At 36.9% G+C, this 24,525-nt stretch overlaps 1 protein-coding gene across 12 annotated transcripts in view; it reads left to right on the top strand.

The window, feature by feature from the left end:
* The window catches only part of MLLT10 (MLLT10 histone lysine methyltransferase DOT1L cofactor), a 214,571-nt gene that overhangs the window by 103,538 nt on the left and 86,508 nt on the right, over nt 1-24,525 (top strand). For all 12 annotated transcript variants that reach the window (XM_069547401.1, XM_069547405.1, XM_069547406.1 and 9 more), the window contains one exon: nt 12,828-12,923. In XM_069547401.1, coding sequence (XP_069403502.1) covers nt 12,828-12,923 — 96 coding nt within the window. The remainder of the gene's footprint in view (nt 1-12,827; nt 12,924-24,525) is intronic.

The raw sequence follows: 24,525 nt of genomic DNA on the forward strand, positions 1-24,525 counted from the left end.
GATTGGTAGTCTGTTGGAGGTGATGGATGGTTGTAGGCAGTCTTGATTAGGGGCATGCTACCATAAATACAGGTAGGGTCTTGAGGGAAAAGCAAGCATTGTAATTATTAATTATAATGAGTAAACATTATAAAAAGGAGAAACTGATAATACTGATTTTAGTCACTTTGGGTATGGTGGAATGATAAACATTTTAAAGGCAGAAATATGAATTTGGAGTTCTAAGATGGGTTAGGCTATTTGATTCAAATAAGTGAAATTATTAATATTTTAACTGTACATTATAATTAATATTTTAAAATGAGAAGATTGATTTGATAATAGAAAAGGGTCACCAGAAAGAGTTAAGTGATGAGGCTTTGCCTGGGCTGGACTGAGGTATTAACACATTAGATGTGACAAAAGGGAAAAATTGTTTGAGTCATATTCTACCTATTCCCTCCAAATAAACTTTGTTTTTTCTTTTTTAAAACATTTTAATGTGTTCTTTTGTCAATTGATCTTTTTCAGTTGTTCTTTTTTCAAATGATCTTCCAGTTTTCAGTTTCCTCTTTTCTTACTTCATCTTAATTCAGATCCAACACTCATTTCTGGCTTTCTAGTGAAGCTGGACTTTGTCTTGTGTGACTCACACTGTATCTCTTGCTGTGGCTATTTTTTATGTGATTTTCTTACTTTTTTCATTTCACTTTTTTTTTTAAACTGCTGGTTATCATTAGTATATGTCTCACTGACAGGCCAAATTGTGTTTTGTTTTTTGTTGGATTTTTGTGGTTTTTTTTTTTTTTTTGGGTGTGTGTGTATGTGTTTTGGCCATGCTGCATGGCATTTGGGATCTAATTTTTCTACCAAGAATGGAACTCGTGCCCCTAGCAGTGGAAGCATGGAGTCCTAACCACTGTACCGCCAGGGAATTCTCTATGTTGTGTTTCAGAACTGATCCCCATGTTTTGTACTTTTAACTATTTTCCAACACGACCTAGTATGGTTTCTTGAACGCAGTGAAACCATGTGAAATGCTTTTTAAACAAACCCAGAGGTTTAAGTATGAGGGTAGTGAAATAAAGGTAGTATTGTTGACAACTTTTGAAAAATTAAGAACTGATCTGGGAGGAATTATAGTTTAGTTTCATTGACTATATTGTAGTAGGTACCCGTATGTTTATAGGCAAGGAAGAAAATGAAACTGGAGCACAGGGTGTTAATGAAGTAAGAGTGCTTTGCTGAGGTCATGAGAAGGGATAATCTCTGATGAGGCCATTGAGAAGAGATGGTAAGGACTTTTATCCCTGGAAGAAGAAAAGGATTAGTAATAAATGTTGAAAATGGATATACTTGATAATCAGGCAGAAAGAAGTTAAAGTGAGCATTAAATCAGTTATTATTCAGTTCCTTCATGTGTTTACATAGTTTGTTTCCTTAACTTGTTTAGTCTCCAGAGTATGCCCACTTTCCTTGCCTCATGATCCACTTCCTTTGAAAGCCAGCAATGTTGCAACTCTGATCAGTCTGCCATAGTCAAATCTTCCATTGATTCTCTACTTCTGACTCCTCCTTTCACTTTTAAGGATTCCTGTGATTACAGTTGGCCTACGGGATAATCCAGAATAGGTAAATATACTTGCATTTGTGAAGTGCCTTTTGTCTTTAAGGGTACATACTTAATAGAATCTGAAGATTAGGGTTTAAACATGTTTTGATACCATTATCAAAACATTCAGAATTATCAAAATGCAGAATGTCTGAATTCTGCCTCCTTGTGCAGTTTTGGATCAGTTTAGCAGGTAGTGAGATTGAATAGCTGCTGGAACCCATTGCCCATCATTTGGTTTTAGTTTATTTGAACTAGTTAGTGAACTAAGTTCCATGAACTGCAGCACTCCAGGCTTCCCTGTCATTCAGTGTCTTGCAGATTTGCTCAAATTTGTGTCCATTGAGTCGGTGACGCCATCCAACCATCTCACTTTCTGTCGCCCCCTTCTCCTCCTGCCCTCAATATTTCCCGGCATCAGGGTCTTTTCCAGTGAGTTAGCTCTTCGTGTCAGGTGGCCTTAAAGTATTGAGATCCCCATTAAACAAGTAGTTTTGTATCAGGTGACAAGAACGAAGGTAGCTGCCACTTTTTAATACGAAGCTGAGATGCTGCTGGGGCCAGGCCAGTTGTGTTCTTGAATATACCATTTCCATTTGACAAGTGAGGAATTTCTGGGCCCTTGCCACATGGTTTAGTCTGACTTACTAATACACATCACAGGCTTGAGAGCTACATTGTTCCATGGGTTTGATTTTGAAAAGAGCCCATGGACAGGCTCATAGCTGCTTTTCAAAAAGGGGTGGGGTACTACCCTAGGGATTGTGGGGTACTAAAGAGGGACAGTGTTAGCTTCCTTATTTCACACAAAGTGTTGGTCTGTCTCTGGGAAATTTCCACGAGAGGAAGGACCAAAGATGCCTTATAGCAACCAAGATCCATTGCAAAAAAACAAAACAAAACAAAAACAGAACTGAAGTCTTCTGTTTTCATCTAAATGAATTCAAAGATGATAGGATAGATTGCAGGAGGTATTGAGCTGTGAGACAGTCCAACTGTCCATTGTTCCTTAACATACAGACCCCTCCACTTGCATTTTCCAAGGCAACCAGGATTCCTATGATTCACCTTGTTTCTGCCCATAGTGATTGTTTGCCAGTTTCCTTCCTTTCATGCTCAGTGTAGATAAGCAATTCCATAACTGTTATCTGAAAGGGTTGGAACCTTCTGTCCACTTAGGGTGACTCAGTATTGAAATTAGTTATTATTATGGTAGGGTGAAACTGAAGCCAGCTGCCAGATTGGTGAGAAAATCTCCTACCTGGAGGATTTTTGTTTGTTTTTAAATTGAATTGTAGTTGATGTACAGTCTTACATATGTTGCAAGTGTAGTGATTTATAATTTTTAAAGTTTATATAGTTATTATAAAATATTGACTATATCCCCTTTGCTATATAATAATCTCCTTTAACCTGGAGATTTTAGCAGCCACCTCCTCAGTTCTTCCTCATTATCAGACAATAAAATGAAGAATCGTTTACTGCTTTATTGAGCATACGGTTTGCTCAATGTGTTTGTTAGTCATTCCCACAGGCTTCCCTCATATCCCATTAGTTGGCCCTTGAAGCACTTATCCTTCCTTTTCCAGAAAGCCATGTCTCTTAACAGCATTACATTCCTATCACCAGAAGGTCAAGAACTGTGAAAGGGGTACTATAAGGTATACCCTACTTATAAGGTAGCCAGTTAGAAGACAAGAGAATTTTGGATTAGAGATAAAGTATAGTTTATTACTTAAAGCAGTAGAAGTAACCAGAGTATCAGTATTTTTGCACAATTCCCCCAAGACCCAGTTTCCATAGGGCAGAGCAAAGAGGGCCAGATGACAGCTGCTCATGCAGTCTGTTGCAGTAGAACCCTGAGCTTAGGGCACCTGAATATTTTGTAATAGTAAATGTGGCTGCCCTTTGTTCCTAAGGTACACATTCTGTCTTTTAAGTCTGCTCATTATACAAACAACCTTGAAAAGATAATTTAGATGATGGACAAGTCATTTCCTTATTTATTTGCAAGACATAAAGAAAGAGCAGAGACTTAGGTAAGAATTATCTCCTAACATTAGATACTCCTCAGATTATGAGGATTAATACATTGTTTATTTTTCGTTCACAATGACATCCAAAACAGATGTTCTTGATTAACAGCTTTCTGACAAGCCATGAGTTAGGACTTTTGGTTGCTTCCATTCTTGCTTCTCGGCCTTCTTTTCAGTGTTGGTTCTGTGTCTGCTGTGTTCCCTTGTATTAATCCCTGGAAGAGGAAGGAGCATGGACACTCAATACTCAAGGCTATTAAAGACCAGGCCCAGAGGCAGCACATGTCATTTTTCATTCAGATTATAATTGACCTGAACTCAGTTATGCCACATTGGATTGCAAAGGAAACTGGGAAATGTCTAGTTACACTCTGAATAAGGGAAAGAAACGGGTTTGCTGAATAGCTAGGTGTCTCTACTTCATTTTAGCCCATTCTTTTTGTTAGCTAAGTCGCTCAGTTGTGTCTGACTCTTTGCGACCCCATGGACATAGCCTATGAGGTTCTTTCACCCATGGAATTTTCCAGGCAAGAGTACTGGAGTGGGTTGCCATTTTCTTCTCCAGGGGATCTTCCTGACCCAGGGATAGAACCCAGGTCTCCAGCACTGCAAGCAGACGATTTTACCGCCTGAGCCACCAGGGATATGTAATTATTAAAAAAAAAAATAATAAGGCAAAGCATTTTTAAAAATGCAAATTAATTTAAAAACTCCAGAATTCACCATCCAGAAATAGCCATCATTACTACTAAGTAAACATTCCAGATGTTTATAAATAGATAGTTAATAGATTTTGAAAGGATGATTAGAACAATCAAAAATACTAAAATGGTGCAATACTGTTGGTTTTTAAAAAAATATTAAACTTAGATTTACTTGGCTCTATAAAAGAGAGTGAAGCAAATATATAAATTGAACTTCATATAAGATTTCCTTATCCGAACAGATATTATTTCCTTAAACTTCTGTCTTTAATTGTGGATATACTGAAGCACACAAAAAAATCACTGAAAAGTAAGATCGTCCTTCTAGTTCAGATGCTTTTAACTGTAACAGAATTTTGCTAAAGCAGTGGAGGCTTACTGTTTTGCATAAGATGCTCAGAGGCATTTCTGAGATTGGTTAGCTTAGCAGTGGTCAGTTCAGTGGCGGTAGGGCATTGTTGTCTTCCTTGTAGTTCTCTTGGCTTCTCTAGGCATGGTTGGCAGGTCACTGCAGTTGTTCCAGGGGTCGCGGCCTAACACTTGAGTATCTGAAGACAGCAAGGGAGTACCTTTTAAAGAGAGAACATTCCCAGCCATCTCACAGAAAATTTCCTGTTCTGTTTTATTGTCCTGACCTAAATCTATCCCAGACCTAAAGCTGTCTGTGGCTCAGGAGGTAGATTTATCTAAATTGACTTAGATAATCCATGTTCACCTCTGAGCTTGAAAATCTGAGAGAGTGATTAGCCAAAGAAAACCAGGCTTTGTCTACAAGGAAGGATTTTATGTGCAATTACTATTTGGTGGCAAACTATTTTAACTGTGTGCTTCAGAGTCTATATTGAGCTCCTGCTATGAAAGGCAAACAATATCCCTGTGCTCTTCTCATTTCCTTCCATCCAGTTTGTTTGTTTTTAAAGATATTTATGTTGCATTTTTCAGGTCTGAGACAGTCTCTTCTGTAAACAATCCTCACAGTTGTTTTAGGGATTTGTTCTGTATTTAATTTAAATTTGTTAGATGGTCACTACCTTCCACCACAGCTTCTCCAATGAGTTCTTTATATCATCTCAAATTGGCAGGGCTTTAGTGTTCAGTAACTTTTTTTCAAGAATACGTTCTTCAGACCTGTATTCTCTGACTTTGTTCATAATGGAAAGTGTTTTCTTCTTGTCCTAATTTTTGAACTGAATCTTGGCTGTATATATTATTGGGTGACACTTTCTTTCCTTTAAGAATTCAGGCAGTGGACCTGGACTATTGCTGTGGGGAGGACCAGGGACACTCCTACCCCACTGACCCCCATGTAGTCTGCTAAGTTTAACTACAGTAAGTCTTGCCATTGAACATTCTATAACTGAATTTTTCAGAATGCGTTGTTTTGGGTTTTTTTTCCCCCCTTTTATTTTGTAGACTCTTATGTTTGAATACATCTTCTGTTCTCCATTCACTGGATTCTCTACTGTAGGGACACAAGTTATACTTAATGTTCAGTTATTGTTGTCTGTAACTGTTAAATGTTCCTCTCTAAACTACCCCCCACCCCACCCCCTTTATTTTGACTTTGCTGTGTGGCTTGTATGAGCTTGTGTGATCTTAGTTCCCTGACCAGAGATTGAACCCAAGCCACAGCAGTGAAAGCACCCGGTCCTAACTATTGGACTGCCAGAGAATTCCCTCTGAACGTATCTGCTGATTTTTCATTTGCATTACTATGATTTTTTTCATGCCCTTTTTAGAGCAATATTTTTATTCTCAGGAATGTATGCTTTTTCCCTTGCTGATTCTATTCTAGTTACTAACTCTGTTTTAGTTTTAAATTTACTTTGGTTCTACAATCCCTGATTTTTCCTACAATCCCTGAGGTTTTTTTAACTGTTTTGTTTCATCTTCTCATTTTGTGCTTTGAACATACATTAGAGTGAAGTTTTACTTAGCAGGGAACAATTTGAGAAATACCTCTATGCTGAGTTATATTTATTTGTAGGTTGAGAGTTTTGGTTCTCTTCTGCATGTTATGCTCTTTATATTGTTTCCTTTTCAGCTATAGTTTCTTTGCCATACAAGTTTTTCCTTTTTTGCTCATGTTTTTGAGGCTCTTTCTAGGTATTTGCTCCACTGTAGTTAAGACCATTTCGTGAATCTCTTCTCACCATTTTTAGGCTAGGGTTTGAGGAATAAGTGTCTCTTTCTGATTTCCAGAGGAAATGTCAAGGGTGCAGTGTACAAGCTCAACTGGGACAGTATGCAGTTTTTGGTAGAACCCCAGGCTCAGCTCTCTTTTCTAATTCTTGATTAAATATCTTATGCTAGATTTTAATCTCTTAACTGTGTGGGGATAGTTCACACACTTGTGAATACCCTCTGATTTTATATAATTCATTCCTAGCCTAGATCGTCTACTTCCAAACAGTCAGTACTCTCCCTTCCCCTAGCTTTTCCTGTTGCTGCTCTAAAGCCTGCACTACTCTTTAGGTAAAGAAAGAACAAATTAAATAGTCAGGAAAAGCAAAAGAAAAGGTAGTTTCTCTGCAGATCTGGGAGTTTTTGTGATATTTTCAGAATTTTAGCTAATAGGAAGTAGGATTATTAATAGCTGAATTCTATAGTTCAGTTCAGGGCAACTTCTGGTCTATTTCTAGAGTCTTCTATTTCACTGCTTGCCTGCTAGTTTTTGTTTAATGTATTATCTGCTTCTACCATTCCCCCAGTTTTGGTTGCTGTTTGGTTTGTTGTTTTCACTGGTTTTTGTTTGATTTTTAATTGTTAACATCGGAAAAAAATTGGTGTGATTTTAAATCACCATTTAAAGCCTTGGGAGTTACTGAACATAGATCCTTTTTTCCTTAGTAGAAATTTAATTTCTAATATTAGGCTTCCTGATGAACTCTTCTTCACACTTAGTGATAATGAAATCTTTCCTACATATGAGCACATCTTTGTTAATTTAGAACTTTTCTGGGGAAATAACCTCAAGCACGATACTGCATTCCTTTTAGAATTCTGACTTACACCAAACATTTCTTTCTAGCAGTGTTTCTGTGATACATGTCCCTGACTCAGACTCTGAGATATCGAATTCCTCTGTTTTGGAAGAGAGGAACTTATTTCAAGTATTATCTCTACTGTCTTATACTTTAATTTTCCTTTAATGATTTATTTTCCCATTCTGGTTTGAATACTGGAAACACTGAATGTCTCTTTGTTGTTCATTATGCTCTAAATTTAGGTTAAAAACTGTATTGTCTCTACCTTCTACAGGGAAAGTAGTTCATTCTGTAGCTGAAGATACTTTTAAGATGGAATCATTTTCTTTCCTTTCCTTTAAATCTTTCTTTTTTCCCCTACTCTTTCAAATTTTCCTTTTATAGTTTGTCATCATGGGTACCTTATTTATTTTTTTCTTTAAATTAAAAAAAAGTTTTCGTTTCAGCTGAGTTTCTTGGGCGGTATAGATAAGAATCTATTTTGTACTTGTTTAAACCATTCCTTTCTGATCTATAAAAGTAGATCATCACAGGGCTGCTTTAAGGATGAAATTCTGATTATTTTCATTGTTAATTATACACAGTGATGTATTTGGGAGTGACACCAGTTGTCCTAACATAAAAAAATAGTGTTTGTTTATTTCCTTCTGGTGGTTGTTCTCTCTTTGCATAAAATTTTTATTCACTTACTAAATTTATTTTTAATGGAAATAATATAGTTGATATGCAGTATTATATTAGTTTTGGGTGTACTATGTAGTGATTTGATATTTACATACATTATGAAATGATCACCATAAGTCCAGTAGCCATCTGTCCAGTGTTCTTAGCAGTGTTATTGACCATGTTCCTTATGGTGTGTCTTATAGCTACCTCTCTTTGTTTACTTATTTTATAACTGAAAGTTTTCACTCCCACCCTACTCTCTGCATCTGAATCTGTTTCCGTTTTGGTTTGTTTTGTCTTTTAGATTCCACATAAAAGTAAGGTCATATGGTGGTGTTTGTCTTTCTCTCTCTGGCTTATTTAATTTAGCATAATACCATCTAAGTCCATTCATGTAAAATAGAAAGTTTTTTTTTTTTTTTTAAATCATTGAGTAGTGTTACACAGGCATACACACAGCATCTTTATGCACATAATCTATTGATGGCCAATTAGGTTACTTCTATATCTTGTCTATTGCAAATAATGCTTCAGTGAATGTTGTGCATATATTGTTTCAAATTAGTGTTTTTGTTTTTTTGGGGTGAATACCCAGAAGTGAAACTGCTGGATAATAAGGCAGTTCTATTTTTAATTTTTTGAGGAATCTTCATATTGTTTTCCATAGTGGCTGAGCTAATTTGCAATCCCACCAACAGTTCACAAATGTTCTTTTTTCTGCATCCTTGCCAGTACTTGTTATTTGTTGTCTTTTTGATGATAGCCATTCTGACAGGTGTGAGGTAGTATATCATTGTGGTTTTGATTTGCATTTCCCTGATTAATAATAATGTTGAGCATCTTTTCATATGTCTGTTGGCCATCTCTATGTCTTCTTTGGAAAAATTCTCATTTTGTAATTGTTTTTTGCATATTGAGTTATATGAGTTCTTTGCATATTTTGGATATTAACTCCTTATCAGATGTATTGTTTCCAAATATGGCTGTTTCATTTCCTTCACTGTGCAAAAGCTTCTCATTTTCATTTTGATATAGGTCCATTTATTTATATTTGCCTTTGTTTCTCTTGCCCGAGAAAGAGTCTGCTAAGATCAATGTCAAAAGGCACTGTCCATGTTTTCTTTTAGTTTTATGGTTTCAGGTCTTCTATTTAAGTCATTTTGAGTTTATTTTTGTATACGGTTTGAGAAAGTAGTCTGATTCTTTCGCATGTGGCTGTCCAGTTTTCACAACATTATTGATTGTAGAGAATATCTTTTCCCTTTTGATTCTTCTTGCCTCCTTTGTTGTAGGTTAATTGACCATATAGTATTAGTTGCTCAGTCTTGTTCCGACTCTTTGCAATCCCATGGATTCCATCGGATCCCACCAGGCTTGTCTGTCCGTGGAGTTTTCCAGGCACAAATACTGGAGTTGGTTGCCATTTCCTCCTCCAGGAGATCTTCCCGACCTAGAGATTGAACCCAGGTCTCCTGCATTGTAGGCATTTTCTTTACTGTCTGAGCCACCAGGGAAGCCCAATAGACCCTATAAATACAGGTTTATTTCTGGACTCTGTTCCATTCTGCTGATCTCTGTGTCTGTTTTTGTGATAGTACCATGCTGTTTTGATTACCAACAGTTTGTAGTATAGTTTGAAATCAGAAACTGTTACATCTTCAGCTTTTTCTTTCTCAAGCTTGACTCTTTGCATAAAATTTTAAAGTGAAACTCATATTAGCCATTTTACCAGATCTTTAAATATTCCTTCAGAACATACTTTTTAAATGACCATTACATGGTTGTATGATAATTTTTTCAACCACACCTGTGTTGTTGAACATTTAGATTATTTAGTTTTTATTTCTCATTGCAAATAGTAACATAATAAACTGTATTTGAACCTTCACTTCTTAGAGATGAAATTACTAGTCAGATACTGTATCTACGTACGGTTTCTAACTCTTTAACGTTTAAAATGGTCCACTGAATGTTTACATTCTCTTTAGCATTGTATGCAAGTGCTTGTTTCATAGTAACTTGGGCAACATTGGGTCTTAAAATTAAAACAAAAATCCAGCAGTTTTGGTGTTAAAAAAATTTAGGTAATAGAATAATATTGCCATTAGTTCTTCAGTTCTTGGTTGCACATTTTTTGTTTTGTGGCTCATTGTTTCTTTTGTGAATTGCCCTTTGTACATTGTTTCATAGCATGTTTATTTTTTCTTCCTGATGTATAAACATTTTAAACACTAAAATACAGAACATGTTAACTTATTTCTGTTTTTAGCTTTTTAATGATTTTTAAATTGATGCAGAAGTATTTGAATAGCTAAAACTACCTTTTTTGTTTCTGATTTTTACTTTGTTTTATGCTTAGAAAAGTCTTTCCTCCTCTAAATTTCAAATTTTAAAAAACATTTTCTTCAGCCTCTTTATTTTAATTTTTAACTATAAAATAATCTGTTTAGATTTTGTCTTTTTTTTGTTTAAGACATTTTTCCTACATTATTAACCACTTTTTCTAGTATTATTAAATAATTTCAGTCTTTCCTGCTGATTTGGAATCCCGTCTTTTTCATATTTTAAGTATTTAGATGTAACTGAATATTTTCCTGAATTTTTTCCCTATTCTGTTAAAATCAGCCTATCTCTTTAGTGTGAAAGTCATTTCACTGCATTGATTCATATTTCACAGGCCTATACTGTAGATGTAATCTATTCACAATCTCTCCCAGTGAACATTTACAGTCTCAGCATGTATTTCTTGGTGTATTACACAGGACGAAAGTGGTGTATTATTCCATTATGTCTTACATACATTCATGTTTTCATACATATACATGTATGCTTTACTTTTTACTCTTCTGTTCTATCTACGATTGTAGCTGTTGTTTGTGAGTGTGTTATTCTCTCAGTTGTGTCCAGCTCTTCGCAACCCCATGAACTGTAGCCTACCAGGCTCCTGTGTCCATGAGACTCTCCAGGCAAGAATACTGGAATGGACTGCCATTCGCTTCTCCAGGGATCTTTCTGATCCAGGGATTGAACTGAGTCTCCTGCATTGTAGGCAGATTCTTGACTGAGCCACCAAGGAAGCCCCATAGAGATTGTTCATCCTGTTTTTCAGCGTCATTCTCTATAAAATATATATAAAATTATCCCAGCTCTTGTACCCTTGATGAATAAAGACCAGTATGGGAAGTAGAACATGAAGAAGGATGGAGAGGCTCCTGTATTATCTTGATGGGAGAAAAGTATTGATATAGAACTTACTGCAGTCAAGGATCATGTTTATAAACGAGATTGTATAGTTATATTTGTCATTTTGGTGAATACAAAAATTCCAATATGTGTTACTTTAAATTTCTACTTTCATTAACTCCCATTACCTGATTGTGAATTCTGGCTTTGTTTCAATTATCTACTGTTGCTTGGTAAACCACTTAACGACTTTTAGTGGTATACATGTTTTAGTGGTTAGGGCTCAGCACAATTTGTCTTTCCTTCACATGGTATCAGCTGGGCTTAATCATGAGTCTACTCATAGCTGGTGGCTGGCTGGGTGATCTAAGATAAGATAGTCTTACTTACATGTCTCAATTGACATGCTGCTGACTGTAGGCTGGGGTTAACTCCAGTTCTTCTCCACAAGGCCTCTTTTTCTGCCTAGCCTCTCTATCAGGAAAGTGTGAACTGACTCTCTACATGATGACTAGAAACTAAGGCAGCAAAGGTGAAAGCCATAGAGGTCTTCTCAAAGCTCTTGCCTCCTCAACTTCTATATGCATCCTCATACAAAGAATTAGAGGCATGATTCCTTATGATCTGTCACAGTTAAAACAACTTCATAGTAACAAAGTTTCCTAAAAACTCTGAATAGAAACTGTTACTTTTATATTTTCTTTTTCTAAATTATTAACCTTGCTATAGAGAGGTATCTTATGTACTTAAATCAGTAATTAAAAACAAAAAGGGGCAGTAGTCTTAGGTATTATAGTAAAACATCTATCCTTAATTTGTACACATTTTGTTTTGCTGATACGCCCTCTCTCTTTTAGGGCAGGGCCAGTGGTAGTATTCATTCTTGCTTTGAATAGATTAAGTGCTCTGAATGGTTAAACTTAAGTACTGTGAGAAATAAGTTGAATTAACTCTTTAAACAGTGGTAAACTTCACACACAATATGCTTACCTACTGATTCAAACAATTGAGAACAATTTGGTTAAAGTACTTTGATGTTAAATAAAGTTGGGCTCCTAATAATGTAGTTAATTTCTTATTAATTGAATTCTTTTTATATTTCAGTTCATCAGTTTTAGCAGAGATAACTGATTTGTCTATTTTTTGAGTAGACATCAAAAAGAATTTCTTGTCTGAGTTTCTTTGCACTGGTTTGTAGTTTATCGGCCATAGAATTTAATGCATGGTGTTGGAGAATCTGATACCGTTATGAGGTGATAGTGCATGTCAAAGTGTATAGAAATTTTAAAGTACTATTTATGAAATCTGTACAACAGCATTTGGTATTTTTAATAGGACAAAAATAGTTTGTCAGATATAAATGTAGACTTCAGTTTATCTTTTAGGTTGGTCAAGGATAAGAAAACAAATCACCTTAATATAACTTACAGTAGTAGTATTATATATTGTAATATATAGTAATACATGTAGTAATAGCATCAGTATATTACTATTATTGTTTAGATATAAAATGATATCTGATTAGAAGTGAGTTTGTTTTTTTGACAAGCATTTATTAATATTTTAAATTACTTGAATGTAATTACAAAGAAATATCTTATTATGTGTATATCAGTTATAATTTAAATTTAAATTGTATTTTACTTCTGTTCATTTTTAGAAATATAAAGAAAAGGACAAACACAAACAAAAACATAAGAAGCAACCAGAACCATCACCTGCATTGGTTCCTTCCTTGACTGTTACTACAGAAAAAGTAAGTTTTAAATGTCATATTTTGATTTACGTAATATTTGTGCTGACTTTGACCTTTAACTAGTTAGATGCTACATTTTGAAAATACTTGAATTGTCCTGGTTCCTCCTAACCAATTTTACGTCTCTGAGACTACATCAAGCATGTTGATTTTCCCTCTCTTAGTCCTTTATCCTATCTTCTCTTTATTCTATGCTTATTTCTTAAGAATGTTAAGAAGTAGGTGACATTATTGACATGTATATTTTGGGTTGTGCAGTTGGCTTCTTCCATCTGTAATTTTGAATTCTGACTTCAACACTTACAGACTTAACTCTTAGGTTAATTAACCTCTTTGTAACAGTTTCATCGTTTGTAAAGTTGGGGGAGATAATTGTTGGAATTGAATGAGATAATGCATTTAAAACAGTTAGAGCAATATCTTGGAGAAGGCAATGGCACCCCACTCCAGTACTCTTGGCTGGAAAATCCCATGGACGGAGGAGCCTGGTAGGCTGCAGTCCATGGGGTTGCCAAGAGTCGGAGGCGACTGAGTGACTTCACTTTCACTTTTCACTTTCATACATTGGAGAAGGAAATGGCAGCCCACTCCAATGTTCTTGCTTGGAGAATCCCAGGGACAGGGGAGCCTGGTGGGCTGCCATCTATGGGGTTGCACAGAGTCGGACACGACTGAAGTGACTTAGCAGTAGAACAATATCTGGTTCATAGTAAGTATTACTTAGTAAATGTTAAATATTACTAAGATTATTATCATGTGGTTAACATGAAAGCAAGTGGAGACAGGGACAGGCAGCTGGGACAGTACTATGAAAGGAAGGTGAGGGGGTTGCAGTAGGAGAAGAGGCCAGTGTGAGAGGCCAATCTTGTAAGACTGTATAAGCCAGTGGAAGGTTTTTAATTTGAGTGAGAAGTGAGCCATTAGAGTTTTAAGCTGAGATGTAACATGGTCTTAACTTAGGTTTTATAAGAACCTGCGGCTACTTTGTTGTATATGGACTATAGAGAGTCAAGAGTGAAAGGAAGGAGGCCATTAGGAGGTTATTGCAATAATCCAGAAAGGGACGGTGGTGACCCTAGAGGATTTTGATTGGCATTTCCTCAGTGACCTATACATACGTTAAACATCTTTTCATGTGAATATTAGCTATTTATTTATTTATTTTGGTGAAGTGTGCACATCTATCCACCACCTCTCCCTTTTTATTGATTTGTTTTATTACCGAGTTTTGTGAAGCATTATGTGTTTCAGGTGCAAGTCATTTATCAGATACATATGTTTTCTTTTAAAAGTTTTTATCTTTTACATTTAGGTCTGTGATCCATTTTGAGTTAATTTTTGTGTATGATGTGAAGTATACATCAAAGTCCACTGATTTGAATATTGATAATTCAGTTTTTCCTGAGCCATTTTTAGAACAGATTGTCCTTTCTTTATTAAATTACCTTTATCTCCATTTGTTGAAAGCCAGTTGACCATCTGTATATGGCCCTATTTCTAGGCTCTAATTCTGTTCCATACCACACAATCTTGATTACTATAGATTTATGATGATGCTTGAGGTCAGATAGGGTCCACCTTCCAAGATTGTACTCTTTCAGAGTTGTTTGGGCTATTCTAGGTTCCATGCATTTGTATATGGATTTCAGAATTAGATTGTCAGCTTTTAGAAATAAAACTGCTGGTATTTTGAATCAAACTGCAGTGAATCTACAGATCATTTGGGGTAGAGTATTAATACCTTAATAATACTGAGTTTTCTGATCTGTGAACATTGTGTGTGTTTGTGTATAACTTCTTTATCCTCTCCAAGATTGTACTCTTTCAGAGTTGTTTGGGCTATTCAAGAAAGAAATGGCAGCCCACTCCAGTATTCTTGCCTGGAAAATCCCATGGACAGTGGAGCCTGGTAGGCTGCCGTCCATGGGGTCGCAAAGAGTCGGACACGACTGAGCGACTTCACTTTCTTTATCCACTCAACTGTCAGTGAACATTTAGATTGCTTCCATTATTTACCAGTTGAAAATAGTGCTGCTGTAAACTTTGGGGTGCATGTATCTTTTTGAATTAGAGTTCTTACTGTCTGTTCTGGATATTTGCCCAGAAGTGGGTTTGCTGGATCCATATGGTAGTTCTACTCATAGTTTTTTTAGGAACCTCTATAGTACTTCCCATAGTGGCTGTATCAGTTTACATTCCTACTGACAGTGTAGGGAAGGGTTCCCTTTTTTTAGTACCTTCTCCAGCATTTATTATTTGTTGACTTTTTGATAGCCATTCTGATCAGTATGAAGTGATAATTTATTGTGATTTTGGTTTGCATTTCTCTAATTATTAGCAATATGGAACATCGTTTCATGTGCTTTTTGGCCATTTGTATGTCTTCTTTCAAGAGATGTCTACTTAGGTCTTCTGCCCATTTTTTAATTGTATTATTTTTCAGGTATTGAGTTGTGTGAGCTGTATGTATATTTTGGAAATGAAGCTCTTGTTTGTATTTTTTGTGAATATATTCTCCCATTCTGTTGGTATTTTTGTTTATTTTGTTGATGGTTTCCTTGGCTATATAAAAGCTTTTAAGTTTGATTAATTCCTATCTGTTTATTTTTCCTTTATTTTTGCCTTGGGAGGCTGATCTAAGAATACTGTTAAGATTTTTGTCAGAGAATGTTCTGCCTACATTCTCTTCTAGGAATCTTATAGCGTCATGTCTTATTTTAGGTCATTAAACCATTTTGAGTTTAATTTTGTATATGGTGTCAAGGAGTGTTCTAAAATCATTGATTGACAGGACTTCCCAACATCTCTTGTTGAAGAGACTATTTGTTTGTAATAGATGTATTGATACAGTTTTTCGTTTAAAATCTGTTAATATGATGAAGTATGTTGGTGATTTTCCAGTGTTTAAAAAAAATACCTTATATTCCTGGGAAAATCCTACTTGGTCTTGATGTATTACCCGCTTTTTGATTATGTTGTTTATTTTTCTGATACTGAGTTGTATGAGCTGTTTGTATAAAAAATCCACTTGGTCTTGTTGTATTATGATTTTTATATACTGTTTAATTCAACTTTTAGGAATTTTACAGAAAATTTTGGCTCTCTCTTCATGAGGGATGTTGGCCAGTAGATTGCTTTTCTTACAGTGGCTTTGGTGTTGGTTTCGAGGAGTGCTGGCCTTATTAGAATGAGCTAAAAACAAGTATTTACTCTTGTTTTCTGGAAGAGTTTATATAAAAATTAGGTAATATTACTTAATGTTTGCCAGTATTTACTTTTAAAGCTATCTGGGCCTAGAGTTTTCTTTAGAGGAAGATTTTTAACTGTAATACCATTAAAAAGAGAAATATAGGGCTGTTTAGGTTATCTCCTTCTCATTGAGTAAGCTTTGACAGTTTTTCACGTTTTTTTCTAACCAGTTTGGCCATGAATTTTTATAATCTTAAGTTGTTAGCTTTTGGATTCAGTGAATCCGTGTTTCATTCTGCTTCCTGACCTGCATGCAGGTTTCTCAGGAGGCAGGGGGGGTGGTCTGGTACTCCCATCTCTCTAAGAATTTTCCACAGTTTGTTGTAATCCACACGGGCAAAGGCTTTCACGTAGTCAAGGAAGCAGAGATAGATGTTTTTCTGGAATTTCCCTTTTTTTCCTATGATCCAGTGGATGTTGGCAGTTTGATCTCTGGTTCCTCCGCCTTTTCTGAATCCAGCTTGATCATCTGGAAGTTCTCGGTTCATGTACTGCTTAAGCCTAGCTTGAAGGATTTTGAGCATTCCTTGCTAAAGAAAGAAAGGAAGTGAAGTTGCTCTGTCGTGCCCGACTCTTTGTAATCCCATGGACTGTAGCCTACCAGGCTCCTCCATCCATGGAGTTTTCCAGGCAAGAATACTGGAGTGGGTTGCATTTCCTTCTGCAGGAGATCTTCCTGACCCAGGGATTGAACTCCAGTCTCCTGTGTTGTAGGCAGACGCTTTACCGTCTGAGCCACCAGGGAAGTCCAAGGAGGCTAGCGTGTAAAGTGAGTGCAGTTGTGTGGTAGTTTTGAAACCGTTTATCTCAAATTGGGACTTGAACCCATGTGCTGGGACTCAAACCTAGCCAAAAGTCAGTTTGGGACTTGAACCCAACCAAAACTCTGCTTGGAACTTGAACCCAGCCAAAACCCACAGTAGTTGCTTTCAGGACCTAATGAAGCTCAGATTCTTGATGTCTCATCATTGAAAGAATTCAGTAAGAGACAAAGTGATAGGTAAGAAATGGATTTATTCAGATTCAGAGGGAAGCACACTCCACAGACAGAGTGTGGGCCATTGCAGAGGGCAAGGGCAGCTGTGAAATGTGGTTTGGTTGGTTTTTATAGGCTGGGTAATCTCATACGCTTGAGAGTTGGCTTTCAACAGGGAGGCCTGGAGTGCTGCAGTCCATGGGGTCGCAAATAGTCAGACAGGACTGAACCAAACTGAATTTCATATGCTAATGAGTAGGAGGATTATTCCACTGATTTTTGGGAAAGTATGGAGATTTCCAGATTGCCCATTCGTTGGTCTTTTGACAATGAGTTGGAACTGTCATGGCACCTCTGGGTCTTGTCATTTCACTTACTGATTGAGGATCAAGGTCTAGTCTTTTCAGCCATCTTGATCCCATTTAATTCTAATTTTTTTATGTGTCCTTGGGCTGTGTCATTCTTTGAAAAGTTGTGCCCCGCCCCTTTCCTTCCTGTTACATTTTGAACATTCTTTGGCATTGTCTTTCTTTGGGATTGAAATGAAACATGACCTTTTCGTGTCCTATGACCATTGCTGCATTTTCCAAATTTGCTGGCGTATTAAGTGCAGCACTTTTAACAGCAATTTTAGGATTTCCAATATCAAAGGCTGGAATTCATCACCTCCACCTGCTTTGTTTGTAGTAATGCTTCTTAAGGCTCACTTGACTTCACACTCCAGGATGTGTGGCTCTAGGTGAGTGACCACACTGTTGTCTGGGTCAGTCATTAAGACCTTTTTTGTATAGTTCTTCTGTGTTTCTTGCCACCTCTTCTTTATCTCTGCTGCTTCTGTTAGGTCCTAGTTGTTTCTGTCCAAGATTTCTTGTACCCATTTTTACATGATATGTTACCTTTGTATCTCCAGTTTTCTTGGAGACATCTCTAGTCCTTCTGATTCTATTGTTTTCCTATATTTCTTTGCATTATTTACTTAAGAAGGCTTTCTTATCTCTCTTTGGTAATCTCTGGAACTCTCCACTCAGTTGGGTGTATTTTTCCTTTCTTTTGTCCCTTTGCTTCTCTTCTTTTCTCAGCTATTTGTAAGTCTTCTTGAGAGAACCATTTTAAAAACAAGCACCTAAGAAGGCTATAGTAGACCTGAAATATGAGCCAATTCAACATAATGAAGATTGATAAAATTTTCACACAATAGTAGGATACAAATTCTATTCGAGTTCCCTCCCATAGACTGTAAACAAGGAGACACTAGAACTTACCTGGGGACATAAAACAAGGTGCAAACATTTCCTGGTCTAAAGGTATTGAAATCGTTCGGAGTCTGTTCTTTTATCGCTGTGTAATTATGTTAGAAATAAATATCAAAAGATATTTGAAAACAACCCATCTATTTTCAAGGGCAATGTGACATTTACTAAGAGAGAGATCTTTGACTTAGCCGTCAAAAGCCTCGATAAAGTTGCACTGAAAAAAAAAACAGAGTGATTGCAGAGGAGAAAGCATTTAAATGAGAAATTAGTATCAAAGTGAGAAATTAATATTAAAGACACTTAAAACCCCATGCATTTGGAAATTAAATGTCTGCTTTTAAATGATGGGTGTATCTAAGAAGTGAGAGCAAGGAAAATTAGAAAATATTTGTAATAGAATAAAAATGAGAAGATAATTCACCAGACTTTATTGCATGCTGCTGAAGCTGCTCAATGCAATTAAATACAGTGTGGCGTCTTGAATAAGGTAGGAAAACAAATAATGGACACTGGCATGAAGTTTTGTGAAATTTGAACAAAATCTGTTCAAATTTTTTATTAACTTTATAATATATCACTTGTTAATTTCCTGTGTATTTCTTTATGGTATTTCTTTATATTTAAAGAGTTGGATTAGAAGTTTCAAGTCTCATTCACCTAGGGTTCAGTTTTGATGTACATTCTTTTCAGTGGTTTTTAGCAAATGTGTAATGATATGTATCCACCACTACAGAATCATTTCAGTAACCTAAAAATATTGTTTTTTATCTATTCATTCCTCTGTCTTCCTAAGCCCTGACAACTGCAAAAATTTTTAATGTCTTTATAATTTTGCCTTTTTCAGAATGTCATTTAGTTGGGCTCATGTAATATGTAGCCCTTTCAGACTAGAGTTTTTTCACTTAGTAATGTTTTTTTGGGGCTCCAAAATCACTGCAGATGGTGACTGCAACCATGAAATTAAAAGATGCTTACTCCTTGGAAGAAAAGTTGTGACCAACCTAGATAGCATATTCAAAAGCAGAGACATTCCTTTGCCGACTAAGGTCAGTCTAGTCAAGGCTATAGTTTTTCCTGTGGTCATGTATGGATGTGAGAGTTGGACTGTGAAGAAGGCTGAGTGCCGAAGAATTGATGCTTTTGAACTGTGGTGTTGGAGAAGATTCTTGAGAGTCCCTTGGACTGCAAGGAGATCCAGCCAATCCATTCTGAAGGAGATCAGCCCTGGGATTTCTTCAGAAGGAATGATGCTAAAGCTGAGACTCCAGTACTTTAGCCACCTCATGCGAAGAGTTGACTCATTGGAAAAGACTCTGATGCTAGGAGGGATTGGGGGCTGGAGGAGAAGGGGGCAACTGAGGATGAGATGGCTGGATGGCATCACCGACTCGATGGATGTGAGTCTGAGTGAACTCCGGGAGTTGATGATGGACAGGGAGGCCTGGCGTGCTGCGATTCATGGGGTTGCAAAGAGTCGGACACGACTGAGCGACTGAACTGAACTGAATTGAATGTACATTCAAGATTTGTGTATCTCTTCAAGGCTTGATAGCTGAATTTTTTCTACAGGTGAATAATATTCCATTGTCTGAACACTGCATTCACCTACTGTAGAAGGACATCTTGGTTGCTTCCAGATTCTAATAGTAATGGATAGAGCTGCTATAAATATCCATGTGGAAGTTTTAGTGTGGACCCAATTTATCACCTCCTTTCAGTAAAAAACTGGGAACGTGATTACAAAATTACAAGATTAGTTTTCATTTGGGTTTTTTTCTCCCTCATTGGCTGCATCTCATGGCATATGCGATCCTGTTTCCCTGATCAGGGATGGAACTTCCTTTGGAAGCTTGGAGTCTTAATTGCTGGACCATTAGGCAAGTCCCTGTTTTTGTTTTTCTTCTTTTGGATTTTGTTTGTTTCATTTGTTTTTTTGTTTTGTCTCACCACACAGCTTACGGGCTGTTAGTTCCCTGTTGACTCAGTGAACCTGGGCCCTTGGCAATAGAAGTGTTGAGTCCTAACCGCTAGACTACCAGGGTATATTCCCTCATATGTTTAGTTTTGTAAGAAATTGCCAAACTGTTTTCCAAAATGGCTGAATCATTTTGCATTCCTATCAGCAAAGAGTAACAGTTCGTTTTACTCTACATCTTCCCTAGCCATTGGTGTTATTTTAATACTGTTTAAATTATATCTGCTGACATAAGATCTAGAGCATGTATCTTTTCTCACAGTTTTTTGTCATTTGTGTATATTTTTGGTGCTGCTGCTGCTGTTAAGTCGCTTCAGTCATGTCCGAATCTGCGCGACCCCATAGACAGCAGCCCACCAGGCTCCCCTGTCCCTGGGATTCTCCAGGCAAGAACACTAGTGAGGTATCTGTTAAGATTTTTTGCTGTTTTAAAAATCACATTGGTTGATTTCTTATTGTTAACTTTCTTGAGTTCTTTATATGAGATATAGTCTTTTTTATCAGATATGTCTTTGTAATTATTTTGAGCCAGTCTGTATTATATCTTTTTATTTTCTTGACAATGTCTTTTGCAGAGTAGAAGTTTTCCATTTTACTTTTTTCTTTTCATTTCTTAAACATCCCATTTTAAGGAAATCCAGTTTACCATTTTTTTCATTAATAGTTTATGCCTTTGGTGTTGTAGCTGAAAAGCCATCACCAAAACAAGGATTATCCTGTTTTATGTTATTTTTTAAACAATTTTATCAGTGCAGTTCACTCACTCAGTTGTGTTCTACTCTTTGTGACCCCATGGACTGCCTCACGCCAGGCTTCCCTGTCTACCACCAACTCCTGTAGCTTGCTCAAACTCAGGTCCATCGAGTCGATGATGCCATTGAACCATCTCATCCTCTGTCGTCCCCTTCACCTCCTACTTCCAGTCTTTCCCATCATCAGGAACTTTTCCAGTGAGTCAGTTCTTCGTCTCTGGTGGCCAAAGTATTGGTGTTTCAGTTTTAGTATCAGTCCTTCCAATGAGTATTCAGGACTGAATTCTTTTAGAATGGATTAGTTTTATCTCCTTGGATTCCAAGGGACTCTTAAGAGTCTTCTCCAATAACATGGTTCAAAAGCATCAATTCTTCATGGATCATCCTTCTTCTCACATCCATACATGACTACTGGAAAAACGATAGCTTTGATTATATGGACCTATGTTGGCAAAGTAATGTCTCTGGTTTTTAATGTGCTGTCTAGGTTGGTCATAGCTTTTCTTCCAAGGAGTAAGCATCTTTTAATTTCATGGCCACAGTCAGCATCTGCAGTGATTTTGGAGCCCAAGAAAATAAAGTCTCACTGTTTCCATTGTTTCCCCATCTATTTGCCATGAAGTGATGGAACCAGATGCTATGATCTTAGTTTTTTTAATGTTGAGTTTCAAGTGAGATCTTTCACTCTCCTCTTTAACTTTCACAAGACATTCTTGAGTTCCTCTTCCGTTTCTGCCATAAGGAATGCATCATCTGCGTATCTGAGGTTACTGATATTTCTCCTTGCAATCTTAATTCCAGCTTGTGCTTTATCAGCATATTTGCAGGATGTACTCTACATATAAGTTAAATAAGCAGGGTGACAATATACAGCCTTGACATACGCCTTTCACAATTTGGAACCAATCTGTTGTTCCATGACCGGTTCTAACTGTTGCTTCTTGACCTGCTTACAGATTTCTCAGGTGGCAAGTCAGGTACCCTGGTATACTCATCTCTTTAAGAATTTTCCAGTTTGTTATGATGTACATAAAGGCTTTGGCATAGTCGATAAAGCAGTAGTAGATGTTTTTCTGGAATTTTCTTCCTTTTTTGATGATCCAGAGTATGTTGGTAATTTGATCTATGGTTCCTCTGCCTTTTCTAAGTCCAGCTTGAACATCTGGAAGTTCACAGTTCATGTATTGTTGAAGCCTGACTTGGAGAATTTTGAGCATTACTTTGCTAGCGTGTGAGATGAGTGCAATTGTACAGTAGTTTGAACATTCTTTGGTATTGACTTTTTTTGGGATTGAAATGGAAACTGAAATTTCCAGTCCCATGGTCGCTGCTGCGTTTTCCAAATATGCTGCCATATTGAGTGCAGCACTTAACAGCATCATCTTTTAGGATTTGAAATAGCGCAACTGAATTCCATCACCTCTGCTAGCTTTGTAGTGATGCTTCCTAAAGCTCACTTGACTTTGCATTCCAGGATGTCTGGGTCTAGGTACGTGATCAACTCCATTGTGGTTATCTGGGTCATGAAGATCTTTTTTGTGTAGTTCTTCTGTGTATTCTTGCCACCTCTTCTTCATGCCTATCTTTGCATGAAATGTTCGCTTGGTATCTCTAATTTTCTTGAAAAGATCTCTAGTCTTTCCCATTCTATTGTTTTCCTCTATTTCTTTTCATGGATCACTGAGGAAGGCTTTCTTATCTCTCCTTGCAGTTCTTTGGAACTCGGCATTCAAATGGTATATCTTTCCTTTTCTCCTTTCCCTTTAGCTTCTCTTGTTTTCTTAGCTATTTGTATGGCCTCCTTAGACAACCATTTTGCCTTTTTGCATTTCTTTTTCTTGGTGATGGTGTTGATCATTGCCTCCTGTACAATGTCACAAACCTCTGTCCATAGTTCTTCAGGCATTCTGTCTGTCAGATCTGATCCCTTGAATCTATTTGTCACTTCCACTGTATAATCATAAGGGGTTTGATTTAGGTCATAGCCGAATGGTCTACTGGTTTTCCCTACTTTCTTTAATGTACGTCTGAATTTGGAAATAAGGAGTTCATGATCTGAGCCACAGTCTGCTCCTGGTCTTGTTTTTGCTGACCGTATAGAGCTTCTCCATCTTTGGCTGCTAAGAATATAATCAGTCTGATTTCGATGTTGACCATCTGGTGATGTCCATGTGTAGAGTCATCTCTTGTTTTTTTTTTTTCCTCCTTTTTTTGTCATCTCTTGTGTTGATGGAAGAGGATTTTTGCTTTGACCAGTGCATTCTCTTGGCAGAACTATATTAGCCTTTGCCCTGCTTCATTTTGTACTCCCGTGTCCAAACTTGCCTGTTACTCCACGTGTTTCTTGACTTCATACTTTTGCATTCCAGTCCCCTATAAAGAAAAGGACATCTTTCAGTTCACTGAGTCTTAAAATGTCGATGTTTATTCTTGCCATCTCCTGTTTGACCACTTCCAATTTACGCTGATTCATGGACCTAACTAACATCACAGTTCCTATGCAATATTTGTTCTTCACAGTATTGGAGTTTACTTCCATCAGCAGTCGTGTCCACAACTCAGCTTTGTGTTCGCTTTGGCTCCATCCCTTCATTGTTTCTGGAGTTATTTTCTAGTCTTCTCCAGTAGCATATTGGGCACCTACTGAGGTGTTCATGTTTTAGCGTCATATCTTTGACAGCTTATAGTGAATGGTATCGGATTCGTGATCTCAGAAGATTAAACTTCAGGACCAGGACCAGGAACCAGGCTTGATCACTCAAGAGCTTTTGTATTGCAGAGTTTTATTAGAGTATAAAAAGGGACAGAGAAAGCTTCTGACATAGACATCAGAAAGGGGATGGAGAGTGCACCCCTCGCTAGTGTTAGCAAGGGAGTTATATACTTTTTTAATTGGTTATTACAATAAATCAAAAGAATGTCTCAAGTTTGTGAAAATTTTACCAAACCCAGTCCCACAATTTACATTTTAGGATAGCAGGATTACAGTTTAACAATAGATAGATCCTACCAGACCCATTCCCATAAGATACATTCTGATATATCAAGATTAATCAGAAGGTTTTCAGGAAGGAGAAACTATCCTCAAGCAGGATACATTGTTGTTATATAATCCCTAGTACAGAGTTTAAACTGAATTGTGTAATCATCAGTTCCAGGCTTAAAGATAAAAAACAAGCAAACAAACTAAGTTTTATGTGACTAAGGAATGTAGAGGGAAAAAAGAGTTTGTCGTTTCCTCCTTCTGGAGAACCCCCAACCCCTTTCTTCGCCTCGGGGACCCTGGACTTCTTATCAACCTGCCTAGGAATTGACTCTCTCATCTTTTTGCCTTTTCATAGTGTTCATGGGCTTCTCAATGCAAGAATACTACAGTGGTTTGCCGTTCCCTTCTCTA

This window comes from Ovis canadensis, chromosome 13 (assembly GCF_042477335.2).
Source record: "Ovis canadensis isolate MfBH-ARS-UI-01 breed Bighorn chromosome 13, ARS-UI_OviCan_v2, whole genome shotgun sequence".
Taxonomy (NCBI): Eukaryota; Metazoa; Chordata; class Mammalia; order Artiodactyla; family Bovidae; genus Ovis; species Ovis canadensis.